A 25,057-nucleotide genomic window follows, 5' to 3' on the forward strand; every position below is an offset into this window, starting at 1 on the left:
TCCTTTCCCTGCTTATCTTCTGCAACTCTCTTACATGTACTGTAGCTAGCAGCTCAAACTCCCAATTGCTTGAACACTTTTCATATTTTCTCACCTTTGTTCATGCTTTTTATCTTACCTCCACAAAAATTAAATGCTTGCTATGTGTAAGGCTATAATCCTAGTGAAGAAATCCCCAATATCATTTCCTTTCAGAAATCATTATGGTACTTTAAATAGGATAGTAACATAATTGAGATATAAGGACAAAATTACCAAACAGTCCCTGCATTTGAAGAGCTTATTTTCTACTATATTATCATAACAATTGAGATGAGACTTTATCTCAGAGGAAAAAGAACCATAGGAGTAATGATGAATTTTGGATGGGAATAATTCAGAACCGTAGAACCAGAGTAAGTGTATTGTAACAGACTATATTTAATTGATCTTAAATTAAAACATGTTGTCACAAAAAAGAAAATACTGCATCGCTGCTTTTAGGTAAAAAAAAAAATCATGAGTTCAGAATGAGCTCCAAATAGGTGGCACACTTGGTGATAAATCCATGTTTGGTGAAGATGCCAGTGTTTCTCCTATCCTTTTTTGTCCTCTCATAATACCATGTACACTTTAATTTCTCAGAGAACTAGCTTGAAATAGTTCAAAATTATAATTATTTCACACCTAATTATGTACTCATTTCCCTTTCTAATGTTAGTCCCCAAGCTCCCTTTTACACATTTCTGGTACAGTTGCAACAGTTAAAAAGGCATTGTTCTGTACTCTGCTAAGATACCATCATTTACAAAAGAAACTCTGGTCTCTTGCTGCCCCAGCTGTTTTAGGTGAGATTAAAAGAATTTGTTACCAAAGTACTGACAAAAAATAAACATTATGGAGCTTTCTAAATGAAGGACTTCATCTCCATAGGGGGAACTGCATGCTTTCCTTTATTTCAAATACGCAAAGAGATTTCCACTAATCCACATAGTCTCAGGATAATATATTTATAATGGGATGATTTTTCTTTTATACATCTGCTCTTTGGGAAAGAACTGTGTGCCAGCTTCCCAAAGTTATAGATTACTATTAGTATGTAAAGGTCTGTTACCCTATCCAAATATGTCTCTTGTGTTAGGGACCATTGCTTTAAATGAGAAAGTTAGCATTCTTATTTTTATAATATTTTCCCCAGCTCCAAGGATGACACCACGGTTGTAATTTAGAGCCAATGCGCTTAACAAGCAAAGAAATCCCCAAGCCATTGAAACCCTAATGACTTTCCTTAAAATGTTTTGAATATTAAACACTTCAGTCATCACAATTAATTTAGAGGTAACTTCTTTTTCGAAAGGTCAAGTCATAGAATTTGATGAGATATAATGGCCACATAGGAAAGAGAGTAATTCTGTTTATCATATTTCTGGAAATAAGAATTCCTAGGAGAACTTGTGTTAAAGTACAGAGAAATAACATGATAATATTGGAATCGGGATGAATTATGACAATGAAAAAAGAAATTAATTTTTTTTCATTTCCAGAGATGACTTACAAAAATTTACTTTGCTTATGGCATTTAAAACTAGTGTCAATTTAGTAGTGTTTCTTCTGCTCTGAAATCAGATGAATTCAACTACTTTGAGTATACCCCAAAGTATTTTTATAACTCTGAAGTTAAAATATAGTCAAAACAAGGATGCCTTTTTAATTATTTCACCCATTTCAAAATTTTCATTCTATACAGTTGCCCCCTATTGCCTCCAGGAACAAACATAACATCCTCTGTTTGGCATTTTAAGCCTTTCACAATGTGGCCTACTCCTACCTTTCCAGTCATCTTATTACATTACTCCCTCTCACATGAAGATTTCACAGAGGTGAAAAAATAAGTAGTTATTGACATCTCCTCAACTGTGTTTTTGGAAGGACATAATATCTTATTTGTTTCCATTTATTTGAGAACTCTACTGTATTCACAATAAAGTAAATGACATATATATATATATATTTATCAAGAGGTAAGTGCATCAATATTCAATGGAAGAAATAGTCAGAAGTGGCAGCCTCAATATGGAGAGATGAAATTGGGGGAAGAGAAAAAGCAGGATGAAAAATGAATGATGCATTTGTCATAAGACTAAACTTATTGTTTGTTGATTGCTTCTAGTTCCGTGAAAAAAAAAATAAGGGAAAAGATCCATGACAAATATCCTTTCTATCTAATATAAATTAGCAGTAGAATATTATTTAATATAATAAAATGGAATAATATCTAAAATTATTCTCTCTTTCTTTGGGGGTACAGGACTTTAGAGAAGAGCGGCATCCCATGGAAAGAGCCCTCGATTGAGAGACTTTGATTATAGTCTTGCTTCTGCTACTCACTAGTCATATGATCTTGGATCAGTCAATCAGTCAGTCAGCTAGCATTTATTAAGTGCCTGTTATGTGCCAGGAAATACGCTAAACACTGAGGGTATAAAGAAAGGTGAAAGAATCCATGCATACAGGGAGCTTACAGTGCAATGGGGGAGATAACATGTAAACAACTACACACAAACACGATATATGAGTGATCTTAACCAGAGGGAATACACTAACAAGGGGAATTGGAAAAGCCCTCTTGCAGAAGGTGAGATTCTAGTTGAGACTTAAAGGATGTCAATGAAGTTGGTGATGAAGAAGGAGAGTGTTCCAGGCACGTGGGATAGCAAATGAAAATACACAGCGTTGGAAGATGGAGTGCCTCGTAAGAGAAACAGCAGGGAAGCCAACGTCACTGGATCTAAGAGTATTTTGGGGGGCATGAAATGTAAGTAGACTAGAAAAGTAGGAATGGGTCAGGTTTATGAAGGACTCTAAAAGCCAAACAGAGGATTTTATACTTCATTCTGGAGGCAATAGGGATTTACTTTAGTTGAAAGAATAGGTTAACATAGTCAGACTTGTTTAGGGAGATCACTTTGATAGCTTAGTGGAGGATGGACTGCAATGAGGAGAGGCTTGAAATAGGGAGACCAGGCAGAAGCTTTTTCAATAGTCCAAACATGACATGATCAGAGCCTACATCAGATGATGAGTGGCAGTCAAAGGAGAAAAGGGGATTTATATGATATATGCTATCAAGGTAAAATCAACAGAACTAGGCAACTTATTGGATGTAGGGGATGAGAGAATAAGGAGTCAAAGATGATACCTATATTGTGAGCCTGTGTGATTGGGAGGATCATGGTATTCCCCACAATAATAGAGGATGTTAGGGAGAGGGAGGCAGAGAAAATAAATTCAATTTCAGACATGTTGAGTTTAAGATAACTGTTTAGTCATTTTCAGTCATGTCCAACTCTTTGGCAAAGATACTGGAGTGGCTTGCCATTTTCTTCTCAAGTTCATTTTACAGATGAAGAAACAGGCAAACAGGATTAAGTGACTTGCCCAGGGTCACACAGCTAGTAAGTGTCTGAGGCCAGATTTGAACTCATAGAGATGAATTTTCCTGACTTCAGGCCCAGAATCCACTGCACCACCTAACTGCTCCTGGACAAATCTGAGAACCATATGTACAGAAATGATCATGATGAGATCACCAAATGAAATAATACAGATGGTACTGGAAGGAGCCTTTGGGAACATCCAGGGTTAATAAGCATGACAGCTCAAGATCTGGAAAATACTGAGAAAGTCAGATAGGTAAGGGGAGAATTGGAAGAGAGCAGCATCATGAAAATCTAGAGAGGAGAGAGTATTAAGGAGAAAAAGGTGATCAACAGTATCAAAAGCTGTGCACCGAGGTTAAGAAGGATGAGGATTGAGAAAAGGCCATTAGATGTGGCCAATGTCACTGGATCAAATTTGAGAGAGCTCTGTTTCAGTTGGATGATGACTGTAGAAAATTAAGAAGGGAATAAGAGGAAAGGAAGTGAAGGCACGGACTGTAGACAGCCTTCTTGAGGAGTTTAGCCAGAAAAGAGAGACGAGATATAGGATAGTTGATAGCAAGAATAGTCACTTGACCTTTCCAGGCTTCAATTATTTGAGAGGGTTGGACTAGATCATTTACAAGGACTGTTTCAGCCCATGTCTTCTTTGAGTTTTTTATTCAATGATTTCTCTACTTTGGCTGCCTAAAGACCTAGGTTTTAATGACTATTCATAAGCTATGAAATGTCAGCATCTGGATTTGCTTTACAGCCACATGCATTTATACTAACAGAATATTCCTACTACTGTACTGCTTAAGAATGTTTATAAAATATGTACAGTTCAGTTGAAATACACTACACTCCAAACTTAGAGTAATGACAACAAATACAGTCTGCCCTAGACAGTTGGATGAGACCCAGCTTTCTCTCTTCTTTTCATCTGAGTTGATGGTGTGGCTTCCCCCTTCTGCCAGCATTCCAGAAGGAATAGAGCATATGATAATCATCAACAAAAGATACTGAACCAATGAACCAAAAGGAAAAAAAAAGAGGATGTGGAATGGTCTTCAACTGATAATAACCAATGCATTTTTTCTCTCCTCTCTAGGAATGCCAGCTAGGTGGCACAGTGGAGAAAGCTCCAGGCCTGAAGTCAGGAAGACCTGAGTTCAAATGTGGCCTCAAATCTGACCCTGGACAAGTCACTTAATCTTGTTTGCTCGGTTTCCTTATCTGTACAATGAGCTGGAGAAGGAAATGGCAAACTACTCCAGTATCTTTGCCAAGAAAATGCCATACAAGGTCATGAAGAGTCAGACACAACTAAAATGACAGAACACATGAGGGTAAAACCACACTTTTCAGCTGACATAAACATTTTAAAATGTCAAATAATGCCTTCAGTCTTTGTTCCTCAATTTAAAATCAATGTGCCAGGACTAAGTGTAACATGCTTACACTCTCCACTACTAGGAGAGGCTGAGGTTGAATTGCTGGTAGAAAATCTGAGCTCAGGTGACTGGAGCTGCAGGAGAGCTAAAGTCAATAAGTCATCTGCACTAAGTCTGGCACTAAACATTGCAAACTTCCTGGAGTGGCCAGGAGGGTGGAGAGGGAGCAGCAAGGCGGGGAATGACCCAGTCCAGGTCAGAAATGGAGAAGGTCAAAGCTTCTCTGCTACTCAGTAGCAGGATGAGGCCACGGAGTGACTATTCCATTTCCAGTCTAGCCAAGATAAGACCCAGATAATGAACTAATTAATAAGTAAATAAAGATACTGTTTAAATTTTATTATTGAGGTTATTGTATTACACAGAAATGGGACCAAAAAGCCACAGATGCTCTATTGATCATCTTCTTTGCCTTGATACCCTCTGCTTCTTAGGTTTTTGGTACAGCACTCTTTCCTGCTTCTACTTCTCCTATCAGATTATTCCTTCTCAGTCTCCTTTGCTGGATTCTTATCCAGATCATCCCCTCTAAACTTAGGTGTCCAGAGGGGTCTGTCCTGGACCCTTTTTTCTTTTCCCTCTATACTATTCCATTTGGTAATCTCATCAGATACTATGGATTTAATCACCATCTCTACGCTGACGATTCTCAAATCTACCTTTCTTGCCTTAACCTCTCATCTTACATCTTGCATCTCTGTCTTTCAGACATTTTGCACTAGATGTCCAGTAGACATTTTACACTGAATATTTCCCAAACCAAATTCCTTATCTTTCTCCCTGAATCCTCCCCCGCCAACTGTCACCCCCTACTTCCCTATTATTATCAAGGGTAGTACTCTCCTGACAAGTTGTCTTCAAATCTTCACTATCTCTTACCTTACCTGTTGCCAAGGCCTATTGATTTCACCTTTGCAACATCTTTTGTTATATTAGTCTTTTTGGTAGCCATATTTTGACTTAAAATTGGACTTTCAATAGGTAAAATCCTTAAGTGTTTTTCATATAAATTACTGTCTAGCCATGGTCTAATGTTTCAATAATTGCAAAGTTGTTTCTGAATCTAAGTATGTAACATTACATTTACATCTAATAAACTTCACCTCATATGTCTCAGACTACAGAGATCTTTTTTAAACCCATGTTTGTTATTATTAGGTATCAGCTCTCTCTCTCAGTTCTGGGTCAATTTTAGATTGGATAAAAATGCAATCAATGTTTTCAGCTAAGTCAATGATAGAAATCCTGAACAAAGCCATAGGGAACTCATCCAAGGTGATATCTATCCATTAATCAATAATCTTTTCATGGTCATTTTAGTCATTTCAGATGGAGTGTCACTCCACCAGGTATAAACCACTTAACTCTATTATCATTTAATATACATTTCTGAATTTTGCCCATAAAAACATTATGAAAAGCCTTGCCATGTGTTTTGTGCAAATGAAGATAGGTATATCTACATATCTATAGGTTTACATATGTATGTATAGCTATATATCTATAGGTATACATATGTATGTGCCTGTATATCTATAGGTATATAGCATTGCCATGGTCTATGTCAAAAAGGAAATGTGATTAATTTTACTCTTACTGAACCTATGTTGGCCCCTGGTCATTGTTGCTTTCCTTTTTTTTTTTAGGCAGTTGGGGTAAAGTGACTTGCCCAGGGTCACACAGCTAGTGTCAAGTCTTTGGTCTGAGGTTGGATTTGAACTCAGGTCCTCCTGACTTCAGGGCCGGCGCTCTATCCATTGCGTCACCTACCTGCCCCCGCTTTCCTTTTTAAATAATCAAAAACTATCCATTTAATAATCTGGCCTAACATTTTGCTTAGAAACCAAGTTTAACTAATGGTCTTTAGAATATGGAATACAGCATTGCCTTCTCTTTTGAAAATTGAGACAATGTTTGCCTATATCCAGTTTCCTAGCTCCTTCTCAATCTCTATGATTCTTCAAAGATCTGTCCCAGACTGGGCGGTTAGGTGGTGCACTGGATAAAGTACTGGCCCTGGAGTCAGGAGGACCTGAGTTCAAATGTGGCCTCAGACACTTGCCACTTACCAGCTATGTGACCCTGGGCAAGTAACCCCATTGCCTAGCCAAAAAACAACAACAATACAAACAAACAAACAAACAAAAAAAAACCCAAACAAAACAAACAAAAAAAAGATCTGTCCCAGTCAACATATTTATGCATTTTTTTCAGTACCCTGGCATGTTACTTGCCCAAGTCATGAAATCTTAACTAATTTAAAGTCTCACTTTTAGATTTTTTTATAGGTCTCGCATATTTTTGTTATCTATAGTTCTTTTTAACATGTTCCTGTTTCCATATTTTATGTACCTTTTGATCCTGAGATCATCAGAGAGCTCCCTATGAAGCTACATATTTTTACATGCTTAGCTTCTTTTCCTTCATCCAAAATATTTGCTATTTTTATATTGCCAGAATTTTGTTTTTGAGAACATTCATTCAAATCAATTTTCCATTAAAATTCTCTAGTTCCCTTCATCTTTTTCCTGATAACTTTATTTCTACCACCAAACCTACTCTCATAACATATTTTTATGCATATATTCTCTTTCCCTATAAACTTATAAACTGTTTCATCCAAGCTGATTTAAAATTCTACCTCTTCTATGAAATCTTTCTGGGCTAACCTGAAAAACATGTTGACAATCTCTCCCAACTCCACTGCTTAAGTCAGACACATAGTATTACCTTCCACCATTGCATAGTAAAAATGGAGGCATTTACTCCCTTACCATCATCAACATCCTGCAGATGCACTTACTCTTAGCTTACATTCAATATAAATAATTTGTGTAATATGATATGCAATGATGAGCAAGTATGGTAGAATGGCAAGGGAGCCAGCTTTGAAGTCAGGAACACTTGGGTTCAAGTCTTTTCTATCTAGAAAAAAAATACTATTTGTGTTACTATGGGAAACTCACAACCTTCGAGTGCCACAGAGGAAGGATCCACACTGGTACCTCATCACACATATAAAATCACAGTTCCAGATTAAAAAAAGGAAAAAAAAAGCGACTTATGAAATATGCTTATACACTTGTTCAGTGTTTACTATTCCTTTGTTTGTATATCAAATTATGAGCCACTGAAGAGCAGAAATCATATCAATAATTTTCTTTATAGCATTTGGCATACACTCTTACAAATGGGTGTTTAATCCTTTTAAATGAAAAATTTCCCAGGTCTGCCAGTACCACCACCATTCTCAAGAGTCTTGAAACCTTATCATGCATGCCATTTAAAATTTTTCTATATGAAAAGGCTACTATCCACCATAAAAGGAAAGTGAAAATGAAACTTTAAGGTACACATAACTTATCTCTCTTCTACATGTTTTTATCCAACAGAAATGGAAAATTTTACAGTTAAAAATTATAGTCACTATGTGTAACATCATAGAAGAGTATTGTTTAAAATGATACAAATCAGATACAAATGGGTAAAATCTCTGCTTGGTGTTGCTACAGCTGCCTCTTCCTTTTCTCTTTTTTTTAAACCAATTTTCACAGTCTATAAAATCTTAGAAGGTACCAGATGTTTGGCGGACGCTGTTGTACACGTCCCAGTTTTTAAAGTGAATGCAAGATTTATTATAGCTATATAAATGTAATTTCAGCCTTGACTTTTGTGTTTATGAACTAGGGGTAATCTGCAACTCGACCTCTTGTCGAATAGAACAATTCTTATCGGGAGAGTTGAGGTGTCAATGCCAAACAATCCAAATAGCCACACGATGTTCCTGAAACAACTACTTCTGCCCACAAAATTTTCCCAGTTAGTTCCTTAAAAGCTCAGAGCAGTTTTATTTTAATGTAAACATTCACAAAAAAAGCTCTTCTAACATTCAGATGACGTTCAGGAGCCAAGCTGGAATCTTTTGTGCATGGCCATACCCTGGCACTTGGGATGTCCGTCTAAGCAGAGACTGTTAATGCAAAAAATTATTATTTTTTTCCCCTAGTGCCTATTTTCTAATACTGAGAACAGGACTAAAAAGCACTCATGCATTCCTTCCAGTCTTTTGTAGCTAAGCAGTGCTTCCGTGGAGGGTTGCCATTCGTTTTAATTCAGCAAGTAGAAGTTTAGTTGTGTTTAGTACTGAGGGAATTCCACATGTTATTAGAAAGCAGCTGACAGTTTCTGGCAGAGGCAACTTGAGGCTTTACAAGCCCTGAAAAACAAGAGGCTAAATTTCATCTTCAGCAGAGCTGTCAGCAGCTTTATAAAAGGAGGACTTTTTCTTCTTTTTTTTCTGTTTTTTTGAAGTAAAGAGTTGTGCTTTTTTCCTTGTAATGTTTGATGAACAAGGGTTATTTGAGCACCCACTCTGTAGAGACCACTGTTTTTGGCCTACTGGCAGAAGCCTGAGGAAAACACCTTCTAAGGCTTGCCAGTAGAAATATGAATTTCTCTAGGATAAAATCCCAAGTTCACGCTGAGAAAAGAGTGTAGAACACCAATGGAAATGGAACACAGCTGGGCTGTAGAACACTGAAACATTTAAAACATTTCACTTTGTAAATGAATTATCTTTTTTTCTGACAAGTTCAAGAAACTAACTGAATTCTAAATGGTTCCAAATTAGCCTCAATTTATTCAGGGCATTGCAAAGAATATGAGGATGTTCTGTCAATTGGATCATTGATTTTATTGAACACATTACTGCCTGCCATTGTTAACATTCTGGATGAGCACATAATTTTTATAAATGTAAAGTGTATAAACTGGGATATTACTATAGCAGACATAGTTGGCATGCATGATAATCAGCAACAGGAGTGGGTCTGTCTGACTGAAGTATTCTGTGAGACAAAGAGGCAGGCCTGAAAATGGTGACATGTTGCAGGTGTTGACCAAAGGCTGGGCTATTATATATAATCAGTGTAGAATTACAAATTCACACTCTGATCTTTTCAATTGCACATTTTCCTTGTCATCCTTGACTATATCTGTGTAAAATGGGGTTGGCATATTTGACTAATTTTTGTAGCGAATTAATGAACTAGCACTTTACACCTGGAAGAGTATGGCAAAAGTAAATCTTGCCACAATATAATAGTTCTGTGTTTGTGATCATCTCTCAAGGCCACAGTAGAACTGAAAAATTGCAAGTTTCTGATCAGAAACATCTAGGGACTAACAAGAAAGGATAGGGAGGGGAAGAGAGGATGTCAAAGTGCATTAAAGTAGGATTAAGACACTCAAAAAATGGCACACAGGAGAGAAGTATGATTGCTTACCTATACTACCTACTCATCATTTCTCTATAAAGCAAATATAGTATTTTCAAGATTTCATTATTAAGGTAAAAGACTCAGAAGGCATTTTATTTCTAATAAAATATGCATCTAGGAAACAGTTAATGGAGAGATTAAGAACTTGGGACTGACGGCTGGTTAATCAAACCCAGGAAAAGTTCAATCACTGTGACATCAAGGTAAAAGAGCCCATTTTTTTCATTCTTCCATCAAGTCCTTAACCAAGGCCCTGTGTGATATCACCAACAGAACTTTGTCTGTAGATTTCAGGGCTTTTCCCACTTCCAACAATGGGTTTTGGGGCAATCTGAGGAAAATCACGTCACCTTACTATGTCTTATTCATTTCAGGTGAAGTGTAGGGATATGATTATCTGACTCAAAAATAAATCAATGGAATTTAACCTGGTTAAAGGCAGATGTAAAGTAGGTTCATTAAAGAAAGGTTATTATTCGTTTTTTTTCTACTAATCAAAGCCGTTCTACTTAAGTCTGAGGGCTACAAGAAAGGGTGTGCTAGTAAATGTTTAACCACCCAGCTCTCTTGGGGGGGAGGGGGGCGGGGGGGAAGCACACACACACACATACATACACATGGCACACTTTTAAGTTAAATCTGTTTTATTAACATTTTCTCCATCACTTTCTTAGACAATCAACTAAACCATAAGTCAAGCCCTGATTTGTAGCATTTGCCAAAATACCCACAATGAAAATGTAACAATCAGCTTTCTTGATTCAAAATGGCTCCAGCCTACCCCTGCCTATAAAGTTGACCCTAATTCTCATCATTCCTATTTCTCATTATGAGGCATCATGGTAGAGTGAAAGGACCAGTAGAATAGAAACCACAACACCTGAGACAAAATCTCAGCTCTCCCACCGATTATTAGTCATGTGAACTTAGGCAAATAACCACCTCTCTAGGCCCCAGTTTCCTTATTTTTTAGGTGGGAATAATAATAAATACCTTGTTTCCTTATGAGATTAAATGAGTTAATTTTGGAGAAAGCATTTTGAAAACCCTAAAGTAGTATATGTCTCTCTATTGTATCACTTTATCCATGTGTCAGGATACTGAAGATCTTAATAGAATTATGAATTTTAGAGTTAGCTGGACTCTTGTCATTTGATGGATGAGAAAACTAAGAGAAAACTAAGGGATGACCTGACTTTGCCGAAGGTCACACACATCTAGTGAATAAAAGGAATAACACTCACTCACCTCTGAAAGGCATTATGACTGTGAGGAAGGTGTATGTGAGTATGGCCCTCACTGGATTTCTTTTTGTTGTCATTCTCACATATTTACAAGTCCATAGGTCCGCATTGCTATGTAAATTTTGGTAAATTTACTGGGTAAATTTTAGTCATGGCTTCAGGTTGGGAGATTTGGGATAGGAGGAAGAAAAGGACATCGAATCTTTAAAATCATACCTTTTGCTTTGTCCAAATAATTTCTGTGATTTTAGTAGGAAGTGATTGCCAGTTAAACATTTTAAAGCTCTCATTTTTCAGAACTCAAAATTATTTCCCCTAGCTTTTTTAGAAACAGATGTGTGGTAATCAATAGACCACATACAGTACTGAATGACTGTCAGGAAAGCTTCTCTAGTCATATTTGGGGCATTTTTTCCCCCCAGATGCTAACTCATATAAATTTTTTCCTCTTCTATCTGAATCTTGGAAATATTTCTTCAGAGCACCTCCATTTAACTGATTTAACTCACACTGAATCACATGCATTTTGGTGTAGAGGTTTGCATAAATGATGAAGGACATTAATGGCTAAAATATGCCACTATTATTTGCACCACTCCACTTGTCACCATGTAATTGCAATAAATGCAATTGGAAATACTTTTATTTGAAGGCCATTTGACAGAAGGGAAGAAAACACATTTACTCTTTCAAGGCCCTGTGCATTTTGCTGGGAGAAGTCTGCCTATAAAATTTGTCCTTTTATCCTTGGATGGCTGTTTGGGAAATATCTTTTGGCAGCACATCTCACTAAATGATTTCTGTGACTCAAGGAAAGGCTGTGATTCACAATCCTTCCTCCACATGCCCTCCTTCTTCCTGTCCTCCCCTTTTCCATCACACATACACACACACACACACACACACACACACACACACACACACTCTTTTCCTACTGCCTTTCAGAGAGTCTAAATATATTTAATGCAAGTATACTCTGTTTCCTTCAACAAATTAAAGAAAGACACTTTTCAAGTTTTAGTAAAAATATGGAGCCCTTTTCATCAACTCAGTTTATGGTATATGAATCAGCTTATGTTCTCTACAGTATACCATTTCTAATACCCATGACTATCCTGAGGTATAAAAAAGAGAGATACACACATTACCGTAGGTGACATTTCTATGAGCAGAAGAAAAAAACCAGATTTTTTTTTGACGCATCCTCTCCTCACATAAGTCCACTAGCTCAACAAGAATATTTTCACAGCCTTCATAAAAAAAACAGCTAATTCAATACAGTTGTTCAGTAAAATCTTTATGTGATAAATAAGAATTTTCACATGGAAGAATAGTAATCCTTTTTAAACGCTGGTAAGTTAGTATTATAAGAGATGAAGAAAGGAAAAAAAATCCATTATCTCCAATAAACCTTTCTCTCCTCCTAAATCACCAAAAATGAGTTATCGAACACTTAACTGTTATCACCTTTGTTCCATGTGCCATTTAAATGCTTCTTACCTATAAAGAGATTCCATTCTGTGTCGAGATCAGCCTGATTTGCCAAGCATCCCTTCATTACATTGAGGCAGTAGTTGTTACAAGGTTTCACAGTGGGAAGTCCTCGACAATATGGGCAGTACAGCATCTTCATTAGTGCTCGGATGCACCCTGGGGTTGGACTGACCTGTGGATTTATTGGAAGTAGGAAGAGAAAAAAAAGGATGAGGAAGACGGAAAAAAAAGAAGCAAGTCAATTCCCATGCATAGACTTCAAGCAGAAATACTGAAGGGTCAACTAAATGATGGGGATCTTAACTCTTAATAGCATCCTCCCATGCTGCAAATCAATTCCAGTTAATTACCTCATTTTGGCAAAAGAATAGCTATTTTTCTTCATCTGTAGCTGTCAACTTTTCAATCTCTTCATCAGTGTAATTTAATACTACAGGTACAGGTAGTGACTGACTAACAGAAATGGAATGTAAAATGAGGTAATACAAATGAAAGTTGTTTGCACAATTAAAAGCCCTATACAAATAACAGTTCAGAGCCTTGTTCAGACATTTAAGTGTGTATACTTTGTATTTTTAGCATCTGAAGATGTTTGGCTTGGGGAAGAGATGAGTGTGTGTATGCATGCATGTGTATGTGTATGCTGAGGTTGGGTTATATGAGGGCAATCTTCAAGTATTTTAAATGCTATCATATAGAAAGGAGTTTACAGTTGTTCTCCTTGGTCCCAAAGGATAGACAAGGACCTATAATTAGGTGGTGCAGTGGATAGTGTACTGGTCCTGGAGTCAGGAAAACTCATCTTTGTGAGTTCAAATCTAGCTTCAGACACTTTCTAGCTGTGTGACCATGGGCAAGTCACTTAACTCTGTTTGTCTCATTTTCCTCATCTGTAAAATAAGTTGGAGATGAAAATAGCAAACTACTCCAGTATCTTTGCCAAGAAAACCCCAAGAGTTGGATATGACTGACCAATAACACAGCTAGAAGAAATTGATAAAAGGGAAAAACTATCTAATAATCAAAGGCATCCCAAAGTGAAATGGGCTGCCTTGGAAGAGTATGTATTTCTATTACTGGAGGTCTTCAGGTAAAGTGGAAACAGTTATGGATTTGGAATCAAGTAATCATAGGATTACTGATTTAGAGCTAGAAGGGATGCTTGAGGCCATCTGAACCAACCCTCTTATTTTGCAGATGAAAAAAAGTGAGATCTGGAAACATCGAATGACTTGCACAAGGTCACACAGGATTTGAAGCAAAGTATTCTGACTCCAAAGCTGATGCTCTTCATACTGAACCATGCTTAGCAAATCTTGACTTTGCCACACAGGACCTTTCACTTAACTTTGTGGGGTCTCGGATTCCTCATCTTTAAAATAAGGAGATTGGACAAGATGACTTCTGAAGTGTCTTCCAACTCTGCAACTATGATTCTAGGATTTGTTGAGAGGAAGTAGGGCAGATTGTATTTCAGTTACAGATTGGACTGGAATGTCTTTGATGTTCTTTATATTTAAAGAGACTCTGCTGAAGTTTACATTGCTTTCCTGGAACTGTTAGCTGTTAGAAGGAGGCAGATGAACTATGCTTCCTTTGGTACAAGAATGCGTCCCCTCGCTTTTTTTTTGAAACTGGGTCTCCCTATCTTTTCCATGTTGGAGGTGTAGCAGCCACTTGCAGGCCTGACCCCTCCACTGATCTGCATCGGAGCTTTGACCTGTTCTGTTTCTGACCCAGGTCAGTTCAACCATCTTTGGGGAGCCTGCTGTTTCCTTGCTCCCGTTGGTTTACCACTGTGCCAGGCAGTGCTTGGCTTAGCCAAATGCAGTTCAGAAGTCACAAGCTCCAGTGATCCCCAGTCCCAGCCATCCCAGGGGCAGGGATTATAGGCATGCAACACCATGCATGGCTGGATAGATATGTTTTAACAGGACAGATAGCAACTTGTGTGGCATATAACCCAGGTAGAGGTCTCGTTTGAGACAGCTGGATCAAATGAACATTGAATTTGCAGTTAAAATACCCGAATCTCTTCAGGCTAAGCCACTTACAGTGATACTCTGGACAGATTGTTAAACTTTCTTGAGCCTCATTTCCTCTATTTTCAAATCTGAGATATTAATATTTATCACACAGGGCAAAGTCATCTCTATTCCTTGCCTTCATTTTCTCTCCTCTCATCCACTTCTCACACCTTTGTAGGCAGATTTCCATTTTCATCATTCAAGTCAAACTGCTCTTTCCAAAGCTGCCAATGGTCTCTAATCACAAAATTCAATGGCCTTTTATGGATCTTCATCTTTCTTGACTCCTTTACAACATCTGACACTGTGGACCACTCTCTTCTTTAACACATCTCTTTCTTGGTTCTCCCCTAATCTAACTGCCCCTTTGCATTTCTTTATGGATTTTCCTTCCATGTTTCATCTCCAAAACTGTGGGTATATGCTAAAGCTTTGTCTTCTCTTTTCTCTTGACAATCTCTTATTAGCCTCATCAGTTCCTATGGGTTCCTTTACTATCTCTATACAAACAACAGGAAGACCTGTATAAACAGCCCAGATCTCTCTCCTGTGCTCTATCTATTTCTGTATAACCACTTTCTTACTAAGCCTTTCAAAATACACATCCCTTAAGTCTCTCAAACCTACATTGTAGAAAAAAAAAACAAACAAAAATAAAAACAAACAAAAATGTATTATATTTCTTTTTAAAGCAAGTGTTTCTTCTAACCTTTCCTATTTTTGTCCAGGGCACCACCATACAACCAATCACCCAAGCATCCTCAATTCTTCACTCTCATTCCCTTTATATGTCCAATCAACTGTCAAGTCTCATTGATACTACCTCCACAATAACTCCTGTAGCTATCACCTTCTATCCATTCATAGGTATATCCTCATACAGCTTGCAAAATTATATTCCTAAAGCATTGTCCACTCCCCCGCTCAGCAAGCTCTAGGGCTGCCTACTGCTCTATAGATCAATTAAAAACTCTTCTGGCATTTTACAAAGTCATTTACCATCTGGTTCTATCTTACCTTTAAAGGTTTATTACATATTACTTACCTTCATGAACTCTACAGAACAGCCAACCTGTTTATCTTGCTTTTCTAGACACAAATGTGCTATTTCCATACCTTTCTACCAACTGTTCCCCAAGATTGGAATGAATTCCTAGCTCCTCACTCCTTTCTCTTAGAATTCCTTCAAAAGCTCAGCTCATACATGACTTCCTATTGCAGATCTTTCCTCATTATCATACTGGCATTATTCACTCTTTACTCCCATCAAATGACCTTATAGATGTACTGCATATATGAATATATATTATATAGATGTGTATGTATACATGTTGTCTTCCTATCAGAGGGTAAGCCTCTTGAGGGTGGGTGCTATTTAATTTTGTCTTTTGAAAGCACTTAGCACAGTGCCTGCAACATAGTAAGAAGGCATTATATAAATGCTTAATCCCTCCTTTCCATTCCCTTTTTGATTCTCAGGCCTAGCACATCACCTGGCACATAGTGGGTTCTCAATAAATACTGACTGGAATTAAATAATGTATGCATGTTCTTTATAATTAAAAGAAGTGTATTAAATATGTTATTATAATCTTTATTTTTTGTTTTGTTTTGGTCTGGATCTAGTTGGGGATTCTTTCAACCAGTTCAGGTCAGCAACTCATCTGTAATTTATAGTCTCAGACAATTGCTTGGAGGCACTGAAGGGTAAAATAACTTGCCCAGGGTCACACAACCAGTATTTATAAGAGGTAAGACTTGCACCAAGTGCCTCCTGATTTCAGTTCTGGCCTTTTGCCGACTAGGCCATGCTAGCACTCGCTATTATTATTATTATTATTATTATTATTGTTATTATGGTTTACTTCTTTTGATCCTTATGGCTTTATTATTTATTGAGGATGGTGGTGCAGAATCCTAAGTGTGGAATAAAAACAGTGTTGAAGGTGAAGAGGAGGTAAGTCCTTATAGTGGCTGAGGCTCTGTTAATAAACATGTTACGAAGCGACGAAACCAGGGAATGAGAACACAGCTAATCAAGTCTGCCTCATGAAGAACTGTAGACTACATTGAACATCTCCATTTTAACTCAAAAGGAAAGTAGTCACTATAAGCAGTGGGAAACTCGGAGCAAAGATAATAGTAAATCCTCACTTAAAGAAACTACTATTTTATTCTAATTGGGGAGAATGCTATAACATAAAAGTCATATTCATTTGCTTTCTTTTCTTTTGGTGTTTTAGTCAAGTAAACACATGTTGCTGTACCTTTGACCTAGATTTAAGAATAAACATGGGAGTGACATGATTTAGATGATTTCCCAAAGTATGAATGTGAGTTGTTTCCATGTTTGATTTGTCCACCTGTCAGAGAACAGACTACCAAAATCTTTTACTGTGCAAGCAATTCATAAGAGAAATCTACAGGGTCAAGAAGAGACACAAGACTCGACTTTTCCTACCATTTGTTAAACATAGGAAAGGCCAGGCACACCATGACAAATAGGAGTTCTTAGGACAAAATACTTTTTTTTTCTGACATCTAATAAGATATAAATAACTTCTGATTTTTAAAAACAACACAATTTTGTGGTCTTGAAAATCAGAGAGAGAAAATTTGCCATAGCGAGTTTAGACAACTTTATCTTCATCCTAGTCTGACAGAGTTCTGGTTTATTATTTCAGGAAATCAAGATTTTCTGGGTTTTTTTCTCATTTGAATTTACTTCCTAGGGGCAACTAGGTGGTACAGTGGATAGAGACACTTGACACTTACTAGCTGTGTGACCCTGGGCAAGTCACTTAACTCCGATTGCCCCACCAAAAAGCAAAAAAAAGAAAAAAAGAAAAAAAATTACTTTCCCCCCCTTTTCTTGGTAATTTTAGTTTCTGGGTTCTGTTAAAGGTAAATATTTGTATTTTTAACATTTAAGTAGTAACAGAAAATAGGCCTTTTAAGTAGTATATGTCAAGTAAATGAGACAGGATATAATCCTTCCAAATATGTAAAAAAAAATAATTTAGCTTTTATAATGATTGAAAAACAACTTCCAACAAATTCGATATAAATATCTGTTGAGTTAAATTCTTAAATGAAGAATGCCAGAGGTCGTGGTGACTTTTGCTTTGTGGATATTATCTGCTATGTAACATTCTGTCCTCTGCAGACTCTGTTACAGTTGTTTATAAGTAGATTTGAAGCTCTGATTTCTATTTCCCAAATCCTGAATTATATATGAGTAGAAAAAAATCTGTGATGCCACCACCTTACTTGAGGCCCTCATAAAACCCTCACCATTGAAATATCTCTTAACATATCTCTGCCTCTAGTTTCTTCTCTCTCCAATGTATCCATGATACAGCTGCCAAATAGATTTTCTAATGTACAGGTATGAGCAGGTTGCTCTCATGCTCAAGGACTTTCAATGACTCTCTCCTATCTCTATACTAAAATCTCTACACTACCCCCTTCACTTGACATTTGAAGCTTTCTACAATCTTGATTCAACCTAATTTTCTAGCTTTCTCTTTTTTTAAGATAAAAAAAAAAATCCCATAGTTATTTCCTGGTAGAAGAAGCTTCTTGCTTGTAGAGATGATTTCAATCTTTGTATTTTTATCCCTAGTGCCTGGCACATAGTAGGTGCTTAATAAATGCTCGTTGATTATTTGAATGTTCCCTTTCTCCCTCTCCCTTGCAATAATCTTTCCTTTAACCAAACTTCCTCTTCACAAACTTTTTGCTCGAGCCAAACTCAATTATTACTTCTCAGTTTTGACCTGTGATCTTCCACCTCCATGTATTTATGTAAGCCAGCTCCATGCCCAGAATCCCCTGCCTCCTCATTTGCAAGGTCCCCTCTTCTAAGTAGCTTTGTAGCTGAAGATGATCACTCATTCCTCATACCTTCCTAGAGTACTTTTTCTGGCTCTATCCTTTTTTCTTTACATTGTTCCACATTTATCTGTCATATTATCCTACCTTTGCTCCCACTATAAGACTGTAAACTCATCAAGAACACAAATGGCAATGTTTTTAATCACTGTATCCTCAGCACCTAGCACATTGTCTTGCACATATCAGGTACTTAATAAGTATTGAACTGAATTATAAGTTCACAGATTTAGACCTGGAAGGGACCTTAAAGTCTACCCTACTCATTTTACAAATGAGGAAACATTGTGAGAGAAGTTAAATAACTTGTATCTGGTTACACAGCTATTAAGTATCTGAGTCAGGATTTGAACCCAGGGCTTCCTGACTCCAAGTCCAGTGGTTTATTCACTGTGCCACTTAGCTGCCTAAATGAGGAAGGATGAAAAAGTACTAAGAACATTTTGGGTTTTTGTAGATTTTTTTTTCAAAGTATTTATCATTGATTGTGGCCTTGTATGCCATGGTCTGGTTGAATTTCTTCATGCTGCTCCTACCATAGCATTGAAAATGCCTCTACTTCAAGATAAACTTAATTCCCACCCTCATTGACTTTCAGATTTCTTCCTGTGGCCCCCTTTGGTTTCTGTGGATTCTATCCTGAACATTCAGTGTTCTCTGATGTGATGCCCGAGGAACCAGTGAGGTATGCGAATCTGAGAGTGTTAAATTATTTTAGGACTGCAAGTTTTAAACTTTCCACTGTGCTCCTTCAAATCCCAGGTTGTGATATGGATACTGGCAAGTGAATGATAAACATACCAAATTCACCTACCTTACTGGCAACCCCTGGTTTAAGGTGAAAGAAAACACATATTTGAGTTAAAAGTGACATTCAGAGAAATAAGCTTCTCACTCTTCTACATCGTAGAATCTAAGTAGATGACTTAAATTGTTTTCTTATGGGCTTTTATGGACTTTTCTCAGTTCAGGAGCCTCACCTTCCTTATGCTGTTAGGATATGTACAATCTGTTCACTCTGACATTTCAGAAGAGTCTCCTTGTTCAAACTAGCAGCTGATGGAGAAAATTGGACAACATCTCTTAACTCAAGAGAACGGCGTTGCTCAGGGTTGAGTTAAATGTGGTTCTGAGAGTGCTTTTGGTACTTAAATCTATTCCTAGTTAAGAGAAGCATTGAAACCAGGGGCAGGGAATGTAGAGGTAGTGATATAGGCAGCACAGATTCAAATCAAAGTGTGCTGGCTCACAATCTCAAATTATTTATACACATATTCTTATATACATGTTTATATTTATATAAACTATATGTGTTAATGGGGCAGCTAGGCAGCAATGGATCAAGTGCTGGAGTCAGGAAAGAGTCAGGAAAACCTAAGTTTAAAGCCAGCCTCAGATACCTACTAGCTGTATGACTCTGGGCAAGTCAGTTAACCCTGTTTGACTCAGTGTCCTCATCTGCAAAATGAGCTGAAGAAGGAAATGGCAAACCACTCCAGTATCTTCGCCAAGAAAACCTCAAATGGGGTCACAAAGAGTCAGACACAACTGAAATGACTGAGCAATACATGTGCATATGTGTATACATGTGTACGTGGACATATATGTATATACACACAAACAATATTTTTATATTATATAATATAGAACTCATGCACACATGTAAAACATACATATACACACATATACATATATGTATACATTCACATACATACATACATACACCTTCCACACTTTATTTTTTTTTAATTAATTTATTTTAATTTATCAACAATCACTCACCTTCCTCACTTTCACCTGAAGATCTACATAAGGTGTGGTTTCAAGGTCAGGGTATTTAGAACAATGATCACAGAGAAAAGAACATTCCATTGTTTTATTTGGAAAAAGGTTCATTAATATTTTCCTGTGTGTGTTATAGCTGCTTTTGTATTTGGTGTGGATTCCCATCAAATAATATTCAAAACTGGGATCCCAGACTCACTGAATCCTAAGTTTCTTATATATGAAGTAATTAACCAGAAAATTATCTCTGAAAAATGTATATACCTCTAAAAATATCCTTTTGAAATAGTAGATGCTATTTAAGAGAAAACATATGCTAAAGATATGGGCCAAGAACTATAATTGTGTTAGAAGTCAGAAGTATATACCAGGGGTGGGGAACCTGTGTCCTTGAGGCCACCATTTGGCCCTCTAGGACCTCAAGTGTGGCCCTTCAACTGAAGCTAAACTTCACAGAACAAATCCCCTTAATAAAAAGATTTGTTCTGTAAAACTTGCACTCAGTCAAAAGGCTGCACCCAAGGACCTGGAAGGCCACATGTGGCCTTGAAGCCGTGGGTTCCCTAACCCTGGTATATATGCTCCTTATCCATTGTTATTTATATACTTATGGGATCATGGATACGGAGTAGAAAAGGATCTTTGAGGCCATGTAGTCTAAGATAGATATAGCTATAGATATAGATATTATATAGAGAGAGATATAGAGATATAGATCTATATCTCTCTATATAATATCTATATCTATAGCTATATCTATATATATTTGATCTAGATCTATATCTATATAGATCTATATATCTCTATATCTCTATATATCTATATATATAGATATAGATCTATATATCTCTATATATAATATCTATATCTATATCTATATCTATATTTGTTTTGGCTAGGCAATTGGGTTAAGTGACTTGCCCAGGGTCACACAGCAAGTATTATGTGTCTGAGACTGGATTTGAACTCAGGTCCTCCTGAATCCAGGGCCAGTGCTCTATCCACTGTGCCACCTAGCTGCCCCCTAATATATATTTTGTAGATGAGGAAACTCAGGCCCTGAAAAGTTAAATGACTTATCTGAGGTCACGCAGCGGCAGAGGCAAACTCTGAAAACGAGTCCTGCACATTTTCCACAGCAGCTTGATGTTTTGTGGGAATGTATGTTAGACAAATACCATATGAAAGAAATACAATTTTAAAAATTAAGGACACTATTAACAATATTTACTGGAAAAAAGATTCAACAACATATAATTCCCAATTTAGATAGAGCCATAAAAGGCAGGGCACGTTTTCTTTCTTGTTTCTTTCCACCCTTCCTTCCTCCTTCTCTTACTTCCCCTCTCCTTCTGTGATAGATTACACATTTAGTAATTATTTTGAATGAGGCTTCCCTTTCTATTACTGCTTCCTGAATTTTGTGGTTCATATATAGAAAATGTTGATTTTTGTTGGTTTATTTTATAGCCTACGTATAACTTGACAGAAGCTATTTATTTCCTCAATTAGTTTCTGTGCTGATTCCTTAGAATTTTCTAAATAAACCATCACGTAAATAGCAAATTTGGATATTTTTATCTCCTTTTTCCCTATTTTTGTATATTTAATCTATTTCTTGTCATACTGATGTTGCTAACATTTCTAGAACTACACCACATAATTGTAAGGAAAAGTGGCATTGTTGCATTAATTCTATATTAATTGGGAAATATTTTAGTATTTCTCCATGAATATAATGCTAGTTTTTGGTTTTAGATACTTTTATCATAATAAAAAACTTTTCCCATTTTTGCATATGTGTGTTATTATTATTATTTTGTACCCTGCAAAAGGTTTTTTCTGGGTATCTTGATATGATCATACTGTTTTAGATTTTTTAAAATGATTTTTTATAAAATTTCTTTTCTTAATATGGAACCATTCTTGCATTCCCTGAAACAAATCTAATTAGGCAGTGTTTTATTGTTTGTTTTTAAAGAATATAGCAGGCTATAGCTTCCCAGCTATAGTTCCTGGATACAAATGTAGAGCCCAAAGAGTAAGCTGAGTGCAAGTTAGGGGATTTGACACCCAGACCTTAATCAATCAATAGATCAGCAGACATAATTCAGTTTTTAAAAAGGGTAAACAAGATTATTGACCATGCTGTGATCCTTTTATCACTTTATCAGGTGTGAACTTCTTTTTAATTGGATCAAGCAGATCAGGAAAGACCTCATTGACTAACCCAACAAGCCAACCATGTTCCTGGGATTTTAAACAGCAGGACAAATATCGGCAGTTATGCAGTCCAGCCTAGCCCAGAGGAGGATTTTGGATCTGAGGATTTCAGCTAAGCCCTGGAGAGGAAATCAACCTTTTTTTTGGGGGGTGGGGGTGGGGGTGGGATAGTATTTCTGTTCTCCCTGCCCCCTGTCTCCCTTCTTTTCCTTTCCCTGTCTTTGGAAACACTGGACCAGTACCACAAAATATTTATAAAGGACACATGTAGGACACAGGCACAAAGGATAACATTCTAAAACAAAATGACATCCACCTGAGGAAAGAAGCAATTTTAATGAACATGAATCCTTGTATCAGAGAAGAATGCTGGTGACCAATGTAAGAAATGACATCCAGCTCAGATTCTTAAAATCTAACCACAGGTTCAGATTCTTAAGATCTGGCCCTCTTGTATTAGCAATACAAATGCTTAGATTTCTTAAGAGTCTGCCCAATATGATGGATGTTCTAATAAACTTTGTCTTTGGCCGAAAGAAGGCTTGGGTCGAATTCTTTTGGGCAGGACCCAAGTTTTGTGATTTTAGGGTCCTAGCACCCCTAAACCTCAACATTTTGGTGGCCTGTACAGGGAAACTGCCTAACCCCAAGTTCTTCTCCAGCCAAGATTGGAGGGTATGCAAGCCTCCCCCGCCCTTCTTTCTTGCTCTGCAGTTGGGGTCACTCTCCAAGCACCTAGGAAGGCTTGGAGGTACTTTTTGGGCACACCGTTATGAGGCTGTCTCACACTCCGCCTGACGCTCTCAGGCTCTTAGTCCACTGGTTCAGTTCGAGGCCTGGGTACACCTTCCACAGCATAGAGGACAAGGATGGATGCCCTATCCAGAAGTGTTTGCCCAATTCTGTTATTTCTCTCAGCACTAGGGAATTGGGAAAACTGCAGGTGCTTTTTGGTTCCCTGAGACTTACATCCTTCCCTCTACACCCTTGAATCCTCCTTCATGGAGGTTACAGAGAAAAGTTAGAACAGCTAAAAACATCTTAGCAGATTCTGAAAGTTTTGTGATAGGTCATTAAGGAGTTTTGAAACACCTCTTGTCACAATCCTGGTCACTCCCTTCTCCCATGCCTTCCCCTTGAGTCAAGAGGGTATCCGTTAATCCCTCTCATAGGAGAAGAGAGTTTCATCCTTCCCCCCCTCCCCAATTCGCCCTCTACAGCATGGGCCTCATTGGCAAAGGCCTTGGACCCTGGGGCAACCTTTGCCTGGAAGCATCACCCAGGTACAGCACATCTTGCTCAAGGTAAAGAAACTATCCTCTGAACTTGGCTAAGCATGCTCTTTTAAAGTTGTAGTTTTAACTGTTAATGATGAGATGTTGATTCTCTGTGTAAAGTAATTTGGAAATGCATTTAACAAAATTGAAGTCACCTGGTTGGTAATGGGTTCATTTCAAGTTTCAAATTGGTAAACTTTTTGCATCAATTATGTCAAGCAACTTTTCATAATTTGGTTACTGCTAAAATAATTTGGCTATTGTTGGTCATTGTTTTAATGTGTAAATTTGCGAAAAAGCTTGTTTGGATTTTGGCTTGCTGAGGATTTGCAATTATATAGAAATAATCTCTAACAAATGGCATTTTACACCAGGACAAATTTAAATTTGAGATGTAAATCCTGTAAAAGTTTTTCCTAAGCTGTGATTAGTGAAACTTGCTATTTGAGGTAAAAAGCTCATGGGATTTTATTTTGAGTTATCTGATGGATGATAATAATCTATCGATAATCAATAATCCACCATCTGAGAGAAATTTCACAAGGTACTCAGAGAGAATGTGATACTGGTGGGAAGTTGGCATGGGGAAAAGCAGAGAGGACAATTTTAGCATCGGTCTAAGATGGGATCTTCCTGGCTCAGTTTCCCCATTATGTTCCTTTAAAAAGGAATGTTAAACTACCTGGCTATTTCTGACTATGATTATGAGGTGGATTTGATACTGCATAGTTGGAAAACTGCGAATTATCTGAATTCAAGAAGAGCTAAGGATGTTTTATCCTGTTATATTTGGGCCCTAAATCTAGTCCCTGCTTTATTCTTTTATAGCAAATTTCTATAATCAGAGCAAGTGGTCAGTAAAAGATCAATGCCAGTATGTGAGATCTTGCTGTTTTGACCTGCATGTGTAGTCATTCAATAACCCCAAACAACTGAAATGAAATCAGAAACAACTGAAATGAAATCAGAAATATCTTCA

General features: G+C 37.2%; 1 protein-coding gene across 1 annotated transcript in view; it reads right to left on the bottom strand.

The window, feature by feature from the left end:
* The window catches only part of GPC6 (glypican 6), a 1,245,595-nt gene that overhangs the window by 388,832 nt on the left and 831,706 nt on the right, over positions 1–25,057 (bottom strand). Inside the window, exon 4 of the mRNA XM_027855687.1 lies at positions 12,879–13,044. Coding sequence (XP_027711488.1) covers positions 12,879–13,044 — 166 coding nt within the window. The remainder of the gene's footprint in view (positions 1–12,878; positions 13,045–25,057) is intronic.

The sequence above is a fragment of the Vombatus ursinus genome, unplaced genomic scaffold, assembly GCF_900497805.2.
Source record: "Vombatus ursinus unplaced genomic scaffold, bare-nosed wombat genome assembly UNPS02011014.1, whole genome shotgun sequence".
NCBI lineage: Eukaryota > Metazoa > Chordata > Mammalia > Diprotodontia > Vombatidae > Vombatus > Vombatus ursinus.